General features: G+C 50.7%; 1 protein-coding gene across 16 annotated transcripts in view; it reads left to right on the top strand.

Moving 5' to 3' along the window:
* Ccdc33 (coiled-coil domain containing 33) overlaps nucleotides 1-19,382 on the top strand; it is a 98,878-nt gene that overhangs the window by 17,885 nt on the left and 61,611 nt on the right. For all 16 annotated transcript variants that reach the window (XM_087562007.1, XM_087562004.1, XM_087562008.1 and 13 more), the window contains 1 exon segment: nucleotides 5,060-5,223. In XM_087562007.1, the coding sequence (XP_087418133.1) occupies nucleotides 5,060-5,223 (164 nt within the window).

The following is a 19,382-nucleotide window of genomic DNA, read 5'->3' as shown; positions in this document are numbered from 1 at the left end:
GACATCAAGTGTCTGTCACTCCCCCTCATTTTTTGAGTCAGGGCCTCTCCCTGAACCTGGAGCTCACTGACTCACTGACTGACTAGGCTGGCTGCCGGTGAGCTCAATAGCTAGGATGCCCTTGTCCATCTTCCACCCCAACTCCCAGCACTGGGAACCAGAGTGAGGCCGCCTTGTGCCCGGCTTTGGTGTGGATGCTGTGAATCTGAACTCCGCCCCCTCCTCACTCCGCACAAGCCCAGTGCTGGTGCCCTGATGTTGGCTCTGAACTTCCAGGGTGTCTTAGGTTATGAGGCTGGAGGCAGGGAAAAGGAAATAAATACTTGTAGCAAAGGTGGGGTGTCAGCAGCATTTAGAGACCTCACTTCAGCTCTGCTTCCTGTCTCTGGCTGGCCCAGTGTCCCTTCCAGTGCCTCAGCTGTTCTCCTTGCTGAAGTAACTTTTCCTTTCCTTTAAGGTGTATTTAATTTTATGTGCCTTGGTGTTTTGCCTGCATGCATGTCTGTGTGATGGTGTCAGGGTCCCTGGAATAGATAGCATTCAGTGTTTTGCTCTTCTTTATTTTATTAGATTATTTTGATTACTACCGTATAATATAAAATTCTGCTGTATAATAAATACAGTGTTTGGCATATAGTAGGTGCTCAATAAAGTTGTGCAGGCAAGAACTTTACCTACTGAGCCATACTGCCATACTTAGCCCCCCCATTTAGTTTCTTTGGCCACTCCTCAGCCTGTAACATTTTTATTCGTGTAACATTTCTAAATTCCAGTGCTCCTAGTGCATTAGAAATATTAATTCTGGGGGCTGGGGATTTAGCTCAGTGGTAGAGCGCTTGCCTAGGAAGCGCAAGGCCCTGGGTTCGGTCCCCAGCTCCGAAAAAAAGAACCAAAAAAAAAAAAAAAAGAAATATTAATTCTGTTTTATTTATCATCTTTTTTCTTTCGGTTTTTTTTCCTTTGCTTTCTGATACAGGGTCTCACTATGTGGCCCTAGCTGGTCTGGAACTCAGTATGTAGACCAGGCAAGCCTCAGAGTTGTGGTGCCTCCAGAGTGACAGGATTCCAGGCATGAGCCACCAGGCCTGGTTAGGTGGACGTTGTAAAGTGTCCCCTCCCTCCTCCCTTCCCCCTCATATTGAAGATTGAATTTAAGGGCTATGCATACCAGGCAGACTTTCTACCTGAAAGCTAGCTCCCCAACCTGGTTTTTTGAAAACTGTAATCAAACCTACCAGTTATTTTCCCTGAGGTTTCTGACATTTTACATGTTTCTGTGGAGCTGAGGAATCAGCCTGGGGCCTCGTGCGTAATAAGTATGTGCTCTCCCACTGAGCTGCAGCTCAGCCCTGTGTCATCATGTGAAAAGCACTCCTGCATCAGGCTCTGGAACTTCTGCCATTATCAGTAAATCCTGAGGCTACGGGCCCTCGGGGTAAGCATAGTAACCCAGGAAATGAACCGGGTAAAGACGCATGAAAAGAGTGGAGAGGTCTCATATCCTGAGCCCTTTCCCTCAGTACGAAGGGGCCTTGCAGGCTATCCTAGTGCCCAGGCAAGGCTGGCCATCAAAGCTAGGGTAGTGAAGTACTGTTTTTGTTGGTGGTGGTGATGGTGGAGGTGGAGTGTGTACATGTGTGAGTGTTGAGGGGAGGTCACAGAGTAACTTTTGGGAACTGGTGTTCTCCTATCTTGTTCTGAAACAAGATCTCTCATTTCTGTCCATCCCTCATGCCAGGGTAGTGACCCGTAAGTTTGGGGGGGGATCTTTAGCTTCCATCTTGCCTCAAGAGTGCTAAGGTTAGAGATGCATGTTCCCTCCCCTGGCTTTCTATGTAGTTTATAGGATCCATCACAAGTTAGCAGGCCTGTGCGGCAAGAACTTTTACCTGGTGAGCCATCACACTGGCCTGAGAGAGCAGTTTTTAAGCCCAGCATCCACCGGAATCTAAAAATTTGCCCAAATGGCACATCGGAGTCACCAGACCCTCTCAGCCCAGCATCCCTCTGGAAGACTCAATGTGGCCTCCTCTAGCTGGTATGTTTTCAGATATGGACCCTTCTAGAGGAGAGATCTGGGCTTCATAGCTTCCTGTTGCTTCCCGGGTTTCTGGGAAGAGGGAATAGAATGGGAGAAGAGTCTGGTTTCATCCTGGTCTCTGCCAGAAGCCCGCTCCCTGTACCTCCTACCCCACCCCCACCTCTGTGAGCCTTGGCTTGTCTGCTGCTCCTCCCTTCCTGCTCTCATGCTCCCTCACACATCCAATGCTGACCCAAGCAAAGAACATTCTGGGATTCCCAAGGACACCATGATGCGATGAGATCAGCAGTTTTCAAGCCTGCCTAGAGCCCAAATCCTAAGGGGTGGCCAAAGGAACTCTGCTTGGAAATGGGCAGGCTTTGAGCTTACCACTAGCCTGCTGTCTACAGTCATTGCATGGGTGAGCAAGAGCAGGGCCTGAGAGCTGTGGTGAGCATAGAGCTCTGCTTTCATGGAAGAAGATTCTGAAGCTTCTCTGCCCAGGGTCAGCACCTTCACTCAGTTTTCTCCTCACCTTGTTTTCTGTTTTGTTGTTGTTGTTGTTGTTGTTGTTGTTGTTGTGTTAAGATTTATTTATTGTATGTATGTGAGTACACTGTAGCTGCCGCTTTCATGCACACCAGAAGAGGGCATCTGATGACCCCATTACAGATGGTTGTGAGCCACCATGTGGTTGCTGGGAATTGAACTCAGGACTTCTGGAAGAGCAGTCAGTGCTCTTAACCACTGAGCCATCTGTCCAGCCCCAGCTCCTCTCCTCACCTTGTAACCTAGTATACGTAGGTATAGGTGTCGGCATCGGTAGATACATATCCTATTCCTTCACAAATTCTTCCATGTGACCAGGGGCAGAGGCAGCAGAACACATTGGTCCTGATGCAGGGACCCACGAGCAAGGACAGAGGCAAAGGTGCCCTGGCTCACTGCCTGTCCCCTCTACAACCCACACCTTGGACCCCCACCCAGTACGTCCATGGGGTACATGCCTACAGGCTTCAAGAGGTACCTGACTAACAGCTGGCCTCAAGCACACAAGTGAAGCACAAGTGTCCCTACCCAACTCTCTCCAAGCTATGTTTCCTGGAAATCTGTCCTGAAAGGGAGGAGACGGGGAAGGAAGAGATCCAATCGGAGGACCTGGCAGAGGCCTGGTGGCCTCCAGAGCTGCCAAGGAGGCAGGGAAGCCCATAGACAACGATCATGCTAAGGGACCTTCACTTCTGTAACCCCCGCCCCCCCTAGAGTGCCACGGTAGGCTTGCGCCCTCGCAGTGGCAAGGGTGTCCATCTGGCAGTACAAGGGACATCAGTTACCTCTCCTAGTCTAACTTCAGAGAACTTTAGTCACACCAAGTCCTGGAAAAGCTGAATCAGAAATCATTCTAGATGCTCCCACCGGAGTGCAGGGAAACGGCTCTGTGCCGGAGCATCTCAGAAGGGACAGAGGAGCCTCCTGGCTTGTCAGCTGCTGTCACTCCTGTACCAGAACAGGAAAACAAACCTACTAGGCGACCTCTGGTTATGTGGGCTAGTACACTAGAAGAAGTCCTCTGATCTAGGAGAGGCATTGGTCTGTGAATGCTCCCCTCCTCCACTAGCAGGGCTCCCCCCTCCCTTCCCCCTACCCTTGCCTTGTGTGTGTGTGGGGGGGGGAGTTAACTCTCATCAACACCTCTGCAGATGGTGACAGGCCCTGCTGGGTCCTGTTGGGGGAGGGAGCAGGTTTAATCCTCAGTCATAGGAAGGGGAGAAGTCTCTACAGAGCTGGCACATCTAGGGCTGGGAAGCCCTGTTCTCACCTCCTAATGAGACAACTTGTTAGGCAGGGACCACAGTCTGCAGCACGTGAGGGATGGGTCAGGGGATGCGGAGTTTGAAATCTTTTGGAAATTTCTGCCCAGGTGATGAAAATACCAGACAAAGGCTGAGGTGGGGAAGGGCTGCTAGGACGATTAAGGGAGCCGTGGCTTCTGCTGCGCTCACCATGCAGTACAATGGTCCTGAGAATCTGAATGAAGTAGCATTCCTAGATGTACCTGGGCTAAGCCATGCTGCCTTCTCTTCCCATGCTAGGAGTCAGGAGGGCGGGGCAGAGTGGTGCATCATGTCAGGTCCCAGTCCCCATATGTGAGATGACAGAGGTGGTCTAAGGTAAAGATATAGGAAAGAAGAAAGGTAGAGGTCACTAGGACCTGAGGAGCATGTGGCACGGAGGAGTTACAGAGGTATAAGCAGGAGCAGAAACCGGAGGACAGACAGATTGCTTACAAACTAAGGTGGGCTGACTTCTGCTGCACACGGGGGCACACCAAAGGCTAAGGAAGAAGCAAGAGGTAGAGAGAAGTACAGAAGTAGAGAGAAAATGGCTTCCTAGGCTACTGTTCTGTAGTTGGGGGAGCAGGTAATGTTACAGAGAGGAAAAGGTACTGGTCAGTCGGGCCTATCCAGCCACTAGCCCTGGGCCACATCCAGACTCCTGCAGGCAAGACTGTCTGTGAACACAGCTAAACACAAAGTCATAGGCTTATCTGAAATGTAAACCTTGTATTTTCCAATCATATCATTTTTATTTTATTTACTATTATTGTATACGTGTGGGTGAGTGCAAGAGCGTGCGTGCCACGGCGTGCGTGTGGAGACCAGAGAAAACATTTTTAGAAGTATTAACTTCCCACCATGGGTTCCCACAATCCAACTCTCGCCATCAGGCTCGCACAGCAAAAGTTGAGCTAACTCACTGACACGTCTGTAGTTTTGTAACAAGGTCTCGTGTAGCCCAGGCTGGCCTCAAACCGGAGGAACCAAAGATGACCCTGAACTTCTGGTCCTTCCAATGCTCCTGCCTCTTGAGGGCTGGTGTGCACCACCACACCAGTTTTTATGAAATTTCTTCATGATTTCTGTTTTGTTTTGTAAATTATACCATGGAAAGTTTTGACCCACCTGGTAGAAGTTACCAGTAACAGTAAAGAGAAATACTCCATCAAAAGAGTCCACTTAGCCCTGGCTTTCCCCACAGGTTCCTGAAGAACCACAGGACCGCCTGGATACCTCTCTGGACCCATATCCTGACACCAACTACCTGGCTCCCTGTAATAAGGAGACTGTCACGGTCACTCTGTATGGAGCTACCAACCTTCCTGCCTGCAAGGATGGCTCTGAACCGTGGCCCTACGTGGTGGTGTAAGTAGCTGGGAAAACTGAGGTAGGACTGGGTCTGGGTCTGCAAGCAGAAACCATCTGATGAATATTTGGAAAGTGAGCTCCTGTGCAAATGAGAGACCTGTCTTGTCCCTGGCTGTGTGGTAACCCATGCCAGGACTGAGCTCCACCTGACCTCACAGGGGCAAGCCCTTGTCTGTAGTGCCTAGGCTGTGTTCAGTGTGGGATGGGGATGGTCTAGGGGAATGTTACCAGCCTGGGCATTTGAAGTCTGTCCCCAGAGGGTGGGGGAGCAACTAGGGACAGATAGTTAGAAAGAGAAACAGCACTCAGAAGAATTGGTGAAGGCTAGAAAAGCAAACAGAAAAACTCGGAGGTGCTAATTACCCTTCTACTGGTCATTTCCATCCCACTGAGTATAGACCACCCCTGGCTTTCCCCCTGGAATGCTCTGAAACGTGAGCCTGGGTAGGGAAGGACTTCTGGTCTTTCTCTGCAAACTGGCCTTCTGCCTACTTTAATCTACGTGCAGCTTTCTCGAGTCCTCACTCTCCTGTTGCAGAAAGACTTGAGGTCTGCCTTACTGGCTTTTGGGACCCTAAGAGGCCTCGCTGCTCGAAGCTACCCTCCTGTGGGTCCTTGCCTCTTCCTAATCATTTCTGTCATGGGGCTTTTAGTCCTTTACCACAACACACGTAAACTCTGCTGCTCTTTGCGCATGCTCATTTACCCGGGTGGAGAGGGCCTGTCATACCATGTCTTCTGCCTATCTCGTGATCCTCAGTTCTCCTCAAAGAGCATATAAGGCAACATAGTAGCCAGCCAGCCCTCCCTCTGTTCTCATTCTCCATGTCGCCAACAATGCACCCCACATACACACAAATGGGCCAAGGGAACAAAAGCCAGGCTAAGATGACAATCAGCCCACTCAGATCTCCACTCCCACAGGGAAAGGGGTCCTGGAGGCTCTGCTGGAGAACAACAGGTGAAGGTCTTGCCTGCTTTCCCTAGGAAAACCTCACCAGCCCAGTCTAGCTTCTTGCCCTCCCCTCCCCCAGCTCTGTTTCTGAACCAGGGAAGGACAGGTGGCAGAAAGCTGGCTTGGTGGGAGGCTGGTGTCTACTGGGGAGCATCCCTCAGGTTCTTAGCTATTTCCATAAACCAATTATCACTGATCATCTCAGGAGATTGAAGCCCTGCTTGTCAGCAACTCAGCCTGGCTGTGGAGGGGAGGAGAGCTGGGTGGCTGTGTTGCTCCTAAGACCCTTGCACCATCACCCTGTTGCTATGGGAACACGCAAGGGAAGGGAGCTTAGGGAACAAGAGCCTGGATAGGCGTGTCAAGAGCCGAGAACACCCTAGTCCCTCTGACCCAATGGCACAGCACGAAGGGTAGAAAGTGGGAGGCGTGCATCCCTGCCCCTCCTACACGATGGGAGCAGGGCCTGTGCCAGGCTCCAGCCTGGTCCCAGAGCTCCAGCAGCTCCAAGTGGTGCTAATGAGATGCAAATGAAAAGGAGAAGGGAGGGCTTCTGGGAAATGAAGGCCCAGCTGCCAGGACCCAGAGCTGGCTTTCAGTGCAGAACCCCAAGCCCCAGGTAGAAATCCCAGAGCAAGAACCAAGAATTCTCAAGACCCTAGAGCTGATCCCTAAGCCCTAGAAAGAACCCGATGCCTTTCCAGGCCTGATTACGACCCAGAACACAGCAAGCAACAAAGAAGTCCGCTAGAGCCTTTCCTCACACGAATCTTTCAATATGTTTCTTTTTAATTATAAACATTCAAATGTAAAGTCTGAAACTGTTAAGACCTAGGAGTAAACAGTTTCCCTAGGATCCTTACATTGGTCTTGGCAGTGATTTTTTTTTTAATTTGACATCAAACGTATAAGCAACAAAAGCAAAATAAACAAGTGGGTGACAAGGAGCAGAAAAGCTCCGTACAGCAGAGAAAAGCTACTGCTGACACGAAGAAGCAGAATGGTCTGAAATGTGTGCAAACCGCACGTCTAATGAGAAGTCAACACCCCAAGCATGTGGAGAGTTTACAAATCCCAGGGGCAGAAAATCAACTCAGTGTTTAAAAGACCCTGCTGTGGTGGCACACAACTGTAATCCCAGCTACAGGGAGGCAGAGGCAAGTGGATCTCAGAGAGTTTGAGCCAGCCTGGTCTGCAAAGCGAGTTCCAGGCAAGCCAGGGATACACAGTAAGACCCTGTCTAAAAAAATAAAACAAAGAAATAAAAATCAAAATGGGTGAAGGGGGCTGGGAGTATAGCTTAGTGGCAGAGGGCTTACCTAACATATACCAAGCCCTGGGTTTGATCCCCAAGCACCACTACTATTACAGCATGCACACACACACACACACACACACACACACACACACACATAAACACACACATGCACACACAGACATACACATAAACACACACACATACAGACATATACATAAACACAGAGACACACATACACACACAGACATATACATAAACACACAGACACACAGAGAGACATACACATAAACACACACATACACACATGCACACACGCAGACATACACAGAAACACACACAGACACACATGTATGGACACACACCCATGTGCTCACTCACACAGGCACTCATGCATTCTGGCACACGTATGAAGAACCTGAATAGATTCTCTCCCAAAGAAGTCACACCAGCAGACCAGGATCGGAGCTCAGCTGTCAGACAGCTTGCCTAGCATGCATGCACAAAGCCCTGGTTTTGATTCCCAGCACCACATACACCCAGCATTGATGGCACACACCTGTGAGGTCAGCGCTTGGCCACTGAGGAAGATCAGAAGTTCAAGGTCCTCCTTGGCCACACAGTGAATTCAAGGTTAGCCCAGGCTTCGTGAAACCATCTCAATAAAATAAAATATAAAATAGCATAGTAAAGTAAAAGACATACAAGTGAAAGACTGGTGTGGGAAAAGGTGCTCAACATTACTAATTACCACAGACTTGCAAATCAGAACTTGAAGGTCATCCGTCCCACACCCGTTGAGAAAGCTATCACCAGGAAGGTAAGAGGCAGCCAGCTCTGGAGCACTTGGGATGGCTCAGAAGGTAAAAGTGCAGGTCATACGCCTGACAATCTGAGTTCAGCCCTGGAACCCACGTGGAGAAGGAGAGAACAGAGTCCCACAAGTTGTCTTCTGACCTCCACACATGCACCCTGGCACATGCACCACTCAACCCCATAAACACACAAGTGATTGATTGGTTGATTGATTGATTCATTGATTGCAAGTGCTGGTGAGGGTGTGAAAGGAAGGTAATCTTTCTACACTGTTGCAAGAGATGCAAATTCATACAGTGGGAAACACTGTGGAGGCTCCTCAAACATTAAAATAGGGTTAGTAAATGATCCACCAATCCTGCACCTGGATACATAGCCAAAGGAAAGGAAGTCAGTATCGTAAAGCAAGATCTGAATCTCTCCACTGTTACAGCATCATTTGCATTGAAGACATGGAACAAACTTAAACATCTACCCATCAATGAATAGGAAAATTATGTGTATACACACACACACACACACACACACACACACACACACACGCCATATGTAACTTCCTCTAACATGAAAGACACTACGCTAAGTGAGATAAGCCAGGAACATAAAGACAAATACATTATCTCATTTAATGAGAAATCTTGTTGAACTCACAAAACAAAGAGTTAAAGGGCAGCACCAGGGTCTGAGGATCGAAAAATTTGGGAGATGTCAGTCAGAGAGGTCAAACATCCAGCTACAACATGAATACACTTGGGGATCTGCTATACAGTATGGGAACTATAGTTAATTTTACACTATATACTTGAAATGTGACCCTTAAGCATCCCCACCACAGACACACAAAAGGATAACCATGAAAGGGTGGACCGTTAACCCCATTACCTGGTCTCATTCGTAGTAGGCATGTCAAATCATGGTATACACTTCAAACATGTATTGTTTTCCAATTACACACAATAAGACCAGAACACACACACACACACACACACACACACACACACACACACACACACACACGTCTATGTAACCCTGCACTGTAAGCACTTTTTTTTTTTTGGTTCTTTTTTTCGGAGCTGGGGACCGAACCCAGGGCCTTGCGCTTCTTAGGCAAGCGCTCTACCACTGAGCTAAATCCCCAACCCCTACTATAAGCACTTTTATCCTGGCTCTGATGTCCTGAGTTTAGTCATCCAGTTTGGCTTACTTTGCTTTGCATGGCCATGTTGGCCCACCTCAGATGGGATCCTTGTTTCAGACTCCTATCCTCTTTGGCTTTGTTGCCTTTTCAGCAGGCAAGCTTATAGCTGGGGTGGTAGGTAGGGCAGGAAGCCCCAAACTACTCTTTCATTTGTCTCATTGGTGGGAGGCACAGAAGATTCAGGTCATTCACCCCTCAGTAGACACTCACCCCGGCACCGCTGTCTACAGAGAGACCAGTGGTTTGTTTTACGGTTCTGCCCGTCTCTGTCCAAGCCACCGTATAATCCCACCCACTACTCTGTGGCAACAATTCTTTCCTGAGTCCCTCATGGGCTACATCCTCTGTGTAAAACAGTCTCCTGGTAGCTCTAATCCCTGGTGACCACTCACTGTCTTAGAGCCCTTTCTTTCCTTGGCTTCTCTTGGCTACTCCCACGTTCTCTCTGGCTTTGCTCCTCATGTCTCCGACACAGCATCAGATGTTGGCCCACCTCAGTTCCTTCCACGGCTACACATTCCTAACACTCTCCATGTCTTCTCATTGCTACCCTGGTATCAGGAATCACACCCTGCCCTAGCCAATCTGTGTCAAAGAGAGCCAAAGCCCTCTTCATCTCTTGAATTTGACCACGGGTCTCCACCGCCCATAGGCCACTGTCTTGCTTGCCCACCTGCTCTTGGTATATCCAGTCTTCCACCTTTGCCAACCTCCTCCTAAGTCAGGTGTCTTTTTGCTACTGTGGCCCCAAAATACCAAAGCAACCCATGTCTCCCTACTGCTCCCAGGATAGGGAGAACTCCAAGTCCAGCATGGTCGAGTCCTTCCAACTTCTCAACAGCATGACCTCCCACCCCTTTTCTATCTTTGCTTCAGCCATAATGGACATCCCCCAGGTCTTTCAGAACCACTGTTCCCTCCTACCCCAAGCAGTTGTGTTTCTCTTCCAACCTCCTCAAAGAAGAGCCCCCTTGATTTCCCAGGCTAAATCTTCCCCTTGCATTTGGACTACAGACTTCCACAGCTCTGTCTCCATGGAATTGTTCATTTGCTGTATATCAGGTCCCAGTGATTCCACAGCAACTGCTAGGTCTCTTGTTCACTGTTCTTTCCCTACTGCACAATTCTATGGAATGTAGGAAGCTGGAGGCTAGTAATGGGTGGATGGATGGGTGGGTGGATGGATGGATGGATGGATGGATGGATGGATGGATGGATGGGTGGGTGGATGGATGGATGGATGGGTGGATAGATGGGTGGATGGATAGATGGATGGACAGGGTGCTGATCTCACTTGCTGTGTGATGTTGGGAAAGTTGCCTGAACACCTCACGTGGGAATATGTGAAGAGCCTTGGGCAATGCTGGCAGTCCTCACCCAGCACTCATACTGGGCACATGAGACCCAGCAGAAAAAAGCCACAGGGCAGGGGAAAGAAGTCAAACTAGGGTCAGGAAGAGGCAGAATCTGGCCCACTGCCCCGACCTTCTGGTGTGATTGCCAAGCAGTCCCTCAGCTTCAAGGTCTCAGTCTTTCCATGGATGTGATGTGAGCTTTGGCCTTCGTGTTGGTACAAGTCTGGTAGTCTGGCTTGCTCTCTAGCCTGGAAGCTCTCTGTTCTTTAGAACCCTAGCTGTATTACACAAGGCAGACTCCACACCCAGGTCTGCTGGGTCAGTGCCCAGGCCCCAGGACTCCCCTAACTTGTCCAGTGTCCAGCGCCTATCTTCCAGCCTGGCACGCAGAGACCTGTCAGTCCCAGCCCAGCAGGGACCAGGAAGGCAGTGGTCCTGACAGGTGGGGATACCCCAGTGGGCCGGATGGGGTAGCACTAGGAGATGGCCTACAGATTCTGACCCCTGGCCAAAGTCTGGGGAAGGACTGCCAGTGTTGGCAGCTGCTACCTTGGCTGCCTACTACCCCGAGCTAATGAGTGGAGACAGAGCCAGCCTGGGTGGTTCCTCTGTCATGTAGCCAGGCCTGCCTTAGCTGAGCCAAGGGTGAGAAGCAGGTCAGGGCCAGACAGTAATAGTCAAGAGTAAGCCCTGACCCTGGCCCCCACTGAGCCTGATCTTGGCTGTGTCCTTGTTACTAATTGGAAAGGACACTAGAAGTAAACGACAAATGTGCCCAGAGAGTGGGTATAGAGTTCAGACCCCATCTTACACATGGGCATCCTGAAGCTCAGAGCATTTCTAGGATCCTTGAAGTCACACAGTGAATAGGTCCCCAAGCGAGGATACAGGATTCCAAAATCCAACATCGGTTCAACCTCCCAGCTGCACCGGCCTTTTATGTAGCACTCGTTCCTCTTAGAAGATGGCCATTGGCATCAAGGCCCTAACTCAGCCTTCCAAAGAGGCCCAGTGGCCAGCCTGGATACCTAGCCTGTGCCCTACCTCCCTGCCCCTCCTTTGGTCAAGGAGTCCCATAAGCAGAGAAGGTAGAGGGAGGCTGACTCACAGGTGACCTGCCTGAGCAACTGTGGAGTGGGGCTTGGCCAAACCAATGATAATAGTGACCATACTTGGGGGACAGTTTCAGGAGGAACGTGGCCCCCACGTGTAACTTTGTCCTGTTTGAAGCACCAGCAGTCCAGATCCCCATACTCATACTCATAGTAGCAGGGCCCCAGGAGGGACGTGACATTATCCCCTTGCAGTAGGTAAGGAGACCGAGGCCCTACAGAGTGAGGACTGGACTGAGGAGATGGGCTGCTGTGGAGTAGAAGGGATAAAGATAACAGTGGGAACCACTGACTCTAGAAGCAATCGAGGCTCCTTGTCTTCCAGGAGGATGTCCCTGGGGAAAGAGACAAGGCTGCAGAGCAGATGCTGGGTGGGCCCTGGGACTCCATCATCCTGTAAGGCCCCAGCCCTGTCGCCTGATTTCCTGCCCACACCTGCTCCATATGGTTTTACTCACGAGGCTCAGGGCCTCCACATTTTTGTTCGGTGAGAACCTCCCTATGTCCCAGAGCTGTAAACACAGCTGGTGGCGGTGCTTGAAGTGGGGCTGTCCTGAGACACTTCTACCCCAGTCAGACTTACAAACATTCTTTCCAGATGTTCCCCACATCAGCTCAGCACATGTCCCTAGAGGGCTCAGTCTGAAGTGAACTTTCAGCCCCCGACAGCATGAGTTCTCTCCAGGGCACCAATCTCCTGAGATACAGCCTGGACGACAACACTGCCCACAGAAGCAAGCATTGCCTGGGAGAGAGCTAGCAGCAGGGGCAGGAAGGGCTCTTTCTCCAGTTCGGGGCACATGGTACACAGGCTGGCCTCACAGCTTTTCACTGAGCGTGCATGGAGCTCTGACTGGCTTCTTGCTTCCCAGACACCATGGGTAGCTGGGAGCTTAGGTTTCCCTCTCCATTTTGTGTGACCCCTCTCTGCCCCTGCTAGGCCCCTGTGGGCTTCAGAAACAAATGTTTCGTGGTGTAGTTCCCAGCAATGACAGCGGAAGGCCACCTGCAGGGACCTCTGGGTCCCAATTCAGCCCCACCTGCTCTTGCCTCCTCCCTGTACCTGTCATCCTCCACCTAGCCACACAGCTTCCAGCAGAAGTAGGGTGGGGGGCTTCACTAGGAATGCCAAAGTCCATACCTTCAGGGCCAGCCCTGTGGCATAATCCTGGGGTCATCAGTGTGCGATGTATAATAGGCTGTAGAGTACTCTGGCAAAGCCAACAGCCCTGGCTCCTTCAGAGCATCCTGCACGCACACAACTGCCTACTGATTTCTGATTTGAGGGAACTGGGGCTTGTATTGTCCATGCTCAGGGTTGAAGTCTAGATTTCTATGTGAAATCCATCAGGCCAGACAGCCCTGGTCAGCTACAATCGGCAGTGGTCCATCATAGCCGTCCACTCCCTGCCCAGCTCAGACTCAATGCTATGCCCAGCCTTGCTGGCTGCTCTTCTTCCAGGAGAGTGACTTCCTGGCACTGTCCCTCTGCCTGTGTGAGCAGGCTCTCCTCCTCTTGGGGCCTCTTTTTTCTCATTTCGGAATAGCCAGGTTCCCTTCCCTGCCTCTAGCCATTCCTCTAGTCTCCACGACTGCAAATATTGCTGCTTTCAACTCCACAGGGGCCTCTTCTATGTGCCCCTTCCCTCCTTGGGGTCTCTTCCACCCTCACTACAGTCTGAAAACCCCAGGAGCCCCAGTTTGTGCCTCCCCTCTGCCCTGTGGGCATGTAGACAGAGCCTTCTTATCCTGTGTGGGGCTTCACTACAGGGCAGCATTAGTGGAGGAAATGTTTGGGAAACAAGTCTGGTTCCCTAGCAGTGAACAAGGAGTCAAGACTCAAATCAACAACTGTGCACCTGAAGTCTAATCCGCCTCCTCTGGCCTTCAGTGGGACCAGCCTGAAGTCCTCAGCAAGCTGTGGGGTCTATCTCTGGCGAGCATAGATGGCAAAAATTGCCTCCCCAGTCTCTACAGAAAGGGCTAAGAGGGTTCGGGAAGGACTGCTAGGTCTTCCCAGCATCTTTAGAGCTGAAGACAGCGTTTTGGGCTTTGTGAAGGTATTGGAGGAATTTGGTCCAAAGATGACCCTCAGAACTGTGGCTGGGGACTCAGAGGATGGCCTGTGTATCTAGTAAAACCAGAGTCAACACCCAGCTATAAGACCCTGTGACAATGAGGAGGCCAAGATCTGAGCTGGATCTGAAGAATTCCAGTCCCCATAGCCAGGTTTTGCTTCCCCAATTTTAAAGACAATTCTACGGGGACAGCCCTTGGAATCTGAGCATGCCCTCTATTTCCAGGGCAGGCCTAGAAGCTGCTGCAGTGCAGGATCCCAGCATCTGAGCCAGTGATGCCCAGCACAGCTTCAGGGTGTTACTTCATGTGCTTTCCAGATATCCGGTGTCCCCATTCACACACACTAATTTGGGACCCTCTGGTCCAGGCTAGGAGACATGAGCACCTGAGGTGGCTAGCCAGGTTCCTGGCTTGAAGTCAGTAGTGTACACAGGAGGAAGAAACTGGTAAGAGGACACTGTCCCCACTCATGAGAACACCTGGGCAGTCCCCAGCACTTGGATAAGGAGATATCCTAGACCTCAGAACTAGGGTATAGGTCAGGGACAATAAATCTGAACATTCAGGAAGAATTCTGAAGCTGGGAAGTTCACCTCAGTGTCTGGCCTGGGCTCCTCCAGGGACTGCTGTAAGAGTGGGTAGTCAGTGCTTGACCTGTTGAGAGAGTCTCAAGTCATGAGACCTTCTAAAGTTGTCTCACCCAGGCCCACAGCTTGTCATGGGGACTGTCACTCACCCATGCAGGATTTTGTTGCCTCCCTGCCCTAAGAAGGTGACTTTGGAGAACCTCACCAACGATGATATAGGACAGATGTCCCTGAGGCTGTGTACAACACACAGCAGTTCTTTCAGCCCCATGCTGTCCCCAGCCTCAGAGACAAAACCATCTTTTGAAAACAGGGAAGTCCCTTTCAGAAAAGAGGATGTGAGAGCATCCAGCATACAGGGTTGACTCTAAATTTACCCCAGGCGCTGTGCTCTGTTGACCACAGTTCCCTCATGGACCATATTTAAAGACCCCTACTTTTCCAGTTCCAAAAAGGGATGATGTCCCCACCCCCATGAAAGGTTCCTCTAAGAATAGCTGAAGTGGGAAGGAATGGGGCGGGGCAAAGTCTTGTTTGTTTGTTTGTTTGAGTTTTTTTAAGATGAGGTCGTACTGTGAAGCCTTGGATGGCCTAGAACTTGCTATTTAGTCCAGGCTGGCCTCGAACTTGTGATCTTCTCCTTTCAAGTGCAAGAATCACAGCGATGCACCATCACACCCAGCCTGACCTTTAAAGCCTGGCCTTTCTTGTTTCCAAAGCTAAGGCAGGGAACTCCTGCCCTCGACTTGTACTTTCCTGGCTCCAGCCAGCTGTTCTGTGAGTGGAGGCTATCCTAGCTGACTTCCACATTGCCATAAACACTATGACCAAAGACAGCTTGGAAAAGAAAGCACTGAGTTCAGCTTACAGGTTACAGTCCCTCAAGAGGGAAGCCAAGGCAGAAACTCAAGGCAGATGCGGAAGCAGAAATCAACGCTTGTTACCAGTTTGCTTTCCCAGGCTTGCTCAGTGACATTTCTTATGCAACCCAGGCCCACCCTGCCTAAAGGATGACACTGCCCACAGTGGAAAGTGCTTAAAGGTTCTCTCTTCTCAGGAACGTCTAAGTGTATGTCAGACTGACAAAACCTAACCAGGACAGACAACCGACCAGGTGTAATTAGAAACCAGCACAGAGGCCTTGCCAGGTGTAGTCAGTAATTAGGGATGGTTCATTAGTCTGCAATTAATCAATACTGCAATTAATCAATAAAACTCAGATAAGAGCCCACCACTTTGCAGAAGATAACAGTTCACTTATGCTCTAAATGACGAACTCTGACATCCAGGAGTCCACAAGGACTTGGACAGCGTAGGAGCCAGAAGAGAGATGAGGAGGCAGGGGTGTGACTGTCAGGCTAAGTCTGAAGTGAGAGACGGATGAGTGGGGGCTTTGGACTGGACTCTGCCTGCCTCAGATCAGCACCCTCTCTTTAAGGATTCCCTGGGGCAGCATTTTGCCCAGCAGTTGCACGGGGCTTAGCCAAGTCCAAAGGAATCAAGGTTTTCCCTTCCTCTCTGCAACCTCAGAGGACCCTGAATCTGGGGTCTAGAATAAAGAGAATTCCAGAAAGGACTCATTCAGGAGGTCTAAGCCTCCCACCCTGTGACTTGCCCTGAGCTGACTCCTGACCTCCAAATCTGCCAGCCTTCCCTGTGGAAAGCATGCTGTTCCTGGGGACATCTCCGTGAGCCCTGCCTCCTCCAGACACCTTCCCTTGCTAGCCATAGTAGGTAAGCTCAGGGTTAAGAATGCAGTCCTTGACCTTGGGGAGAGGTCTTCAGGCTGCTAAGTGCCTTCCAGGAGGCTTGAGGCTTGGGAGCCTGGCTGCCACTTACCTCCTAGAAGATGAGGAAGCTGGTGACCTTGGCTCAGAGGTTGACTTGAAGAAGGCTGTGGGGCAGGGTGGGGGATTGCCTGGGCCTGGAAGCTGACCTCAGAACATCTAGTCTAAGCCTGTCTTCCTAGTTTCTCCAGGTGAGCCATCAATAGAATCGTGGTGGGCCACTTTGAAGGGTAGCAAAACCTTTAGTCTGCCACATGCCCATCTAAAGATCTGTCCTTCCTTTCTCGGAGCCTGTTTGAGTGTTTCCTTCCCCGTGTAGAAACAGAAGGGAACATTACTTTGGCTCTATTCATCCTACTAAAGCTTGAGCAACCAGAACAGACTGAAATGAGGTCCTTCCCTTTGCTTTGCTCTCCTGGTGGTCTGTCCTGGGACTGACTCTCTGGAGAAGCCAGACCTCCTCTGTAGATGGGGGAGATGGGTTCAGATGGGCCTGGAGAAGAGCAGAGGCTAGCAGACTGCCAGGGAAGTGAGGAGCGGGATGGAGATGGCAAGGGGACATAGAGAGATGGCTCAGCCAGTAACATGCAAGTGGAGCAATCACGAGGTCCTGAGTCCAGATCAGTTCCCAATATCCATGTAAAAAGCCATGTTGCCATGACCCCCACTGCCACCCCACCCCAGGTGCTGGGGATGCAGAGACAGGAGGATGCCCACCTCTTATTGGCTAGCTAGTCTAGCCAAATCTTTTCTGAAAGATCCTGTCTCAAAAAAGATGGAGATAGAAGTTACCTACAGTCAACATCTAGCCTCTACATATATGTGCATATTCATACATACATACATGTACACACATGCACATACACACAATGGTCTCAGTGTCAGGTAAGAGAATGGGTATATAGTGGAGCATACAAACTGCAACAATGTGTATGCCAATCCATGCGTGTGTGTGCATGTGTGTGTTTGTGTTGTGCGCGTGCGTGCATGTGCCTCAGCCTCCATCCATGTCTGCTGATTGTCCACATCTCCAACCCTCATCAACAGTGGGAAGCAGATAGTGCATTTTTCCATAAGTCATGACCTTGAAGAAAAATAAAAAGACAAGAAGCTTCTCATTCCCTCCCACTCACAGCTGTGCTTGGACCTGGGCCTCTCACGAGGCTGGGGTGGGAGCCTCAGGTAATACAGGCTCAGAGGCCTGCAATTTATCAGACACACTCTTCTTGCACTCTGGGGGAGGTGTAGGCCTTGCTGGAGATTACATTTTCCTACGGCTTGAGGTCCAAGATAACTGCACCCCTCCTCTGAACCCAACTGCAGTCCCATCCTGCTGAGACTGAACCAGGTCTGAGGCCTGAGAAAACAGGCACCAGTTCCTTTAGCCCCTGACTGAAGCTGCCAGGCTGTTTAGCAAGGGGGAGGCGTTGGAGATACGGAGAGGGGAGCCTAAATCCTTGTAGACAGCTGAAAGAGATGAGGTCTTAGAACTCCTGAGCTCTGAAGCTGTACTGGGAAGCCTGAGCTCCCTCTGAACCTGTGACCTAGAACTCAGCCAGGTGCAAGATCACATGCAGAACTGGGACTGGGAGTCAGGAGACAACTGGTCCCTGACTTCCATTCTGGAAGGAGTCAGAAGGCTCTCCCCACCCCCAGCTCCAGTTCTAGATTCTCAACAAGGCCCAGAGGAGTCAGTCAGCTGTGCCAGGAAAAGCCATTACCCTGAAAGACTCCCCCACTTACTAAAAGCTTCCTCCTGCCCACCCCCTCCCCTGGGCCTCCTCCCACCTCCCTTCAGCCTTCAGCTCACTCACCTATCCTGACCACCTCTTGGCTAGACTGGGGGAGACTTAACTCTTTCTGGTCCTGAGGGAACGCTCCATCTAATTTCGTACATCTTTTAACATCAGTCTTGTTCCCGCAAAACCCCCAGAGCTTGGATAAAGGAGGAGAAAGGACAGAGGTGGGAGGGAGAAGACAGGCTGGCAAGGACAGGTGATGGGTTCCATCTCAGTCTAGTCCTGACTTTCCACATCCTCGGTTTTGTATTTTCTATACACATGGAGTCATTTGAAAAATCCCTAAGAGGCTCCCAAGGATGAGCCTGTGAGGGGGCAGGTTTGTGACATGTGGGAGGGCCTGCATGTCCTTAGTGCTCCCACATTTCCATGGCCACCGCCGGCTGCTGCTGTCTCCTCTACCTCTGTCAGAGGTGCAGAGCACCTGCGTGGGAAGCTGAGGCGTCTCCGAGGGCTTATACCAGCATGGTGAGCTGAGGGCAAAGTCCGGGAGCTCTCTGCTCTACGGCTTTGCAGGGACGGCTATTAAGACAGAATGGAAATATAGAATGGCAGGAGAGGCTCATGTGGCACCCCTCAATCAGCCATGGTCACAGAGATAGGACAAAGGGATGACAGAGGGGGATGCACCCCCCACCCTCGCACTGGGTGTATGGTATGGGCTCCTCTCCTGCAGGCTGGGTCAGGCACTGCTCATCCATGACTGCTATAATCAATGTAGAAGCACCATTTCCAGCCTGAAATAACACAAGGGTCTTAATTCTTCTATCGAGCTGTCTGATGGCCCTGGATCGCAGGGACAGTCGTCCTCTACACCTATTGTCTATACCGAGCTGCAGAAAACCCAGGCTCCTCCCTCACCTGCATAGCCTCCCCCTGAGAGACTAAGTGCTCAAGGGCTGGGAAGCCCTTTCTTCTGTCCTACGCCCAGCTCCCAGTGTCCAGTCCAAGGTTCTGAACACAGTGGGCATCATGGGAGGCGGGGGAATGAGTATATCCCACTGAAAGGATTCAGAACTGCAGCATCTGGGCCAGCCTGGGACTCTGGGCCACACACTTAGAAAATGAAAGCCAGGAGTGAGACGCTAGGTGGGTGGCATATGGCTAACTGTCATCCAGAAGCATTCTCCCACTGAACAGACCCCAGAGAGGAGGGTCCAGATGGGGTTTGTGCATACAGGTGCCTGCCAGGAGCCCTCTTTGGCAAGGGGCA

The sequence above is a fragment of the Rattus norvegicus genome, chromosome 8 (genome assembly GCF_021556685.1).
Source record: "Rattus norvegicus strain SHRSP/BbbUtx chromosome 8, alternate assembly SHRSP_T2T, whole genome shotgun sequence".
Taxonomy (NCBI): domain Eukaryota; kingdom Metazoa; phylum Chordata; class Mammalia; order Rodentia; family Muridae; genus Rattus; species Rattus norvegicus.
Note: the sequence above shows the minus strand (reverse complement) of the source record. Positions and strands in the feature narration are given on the sequence as shown.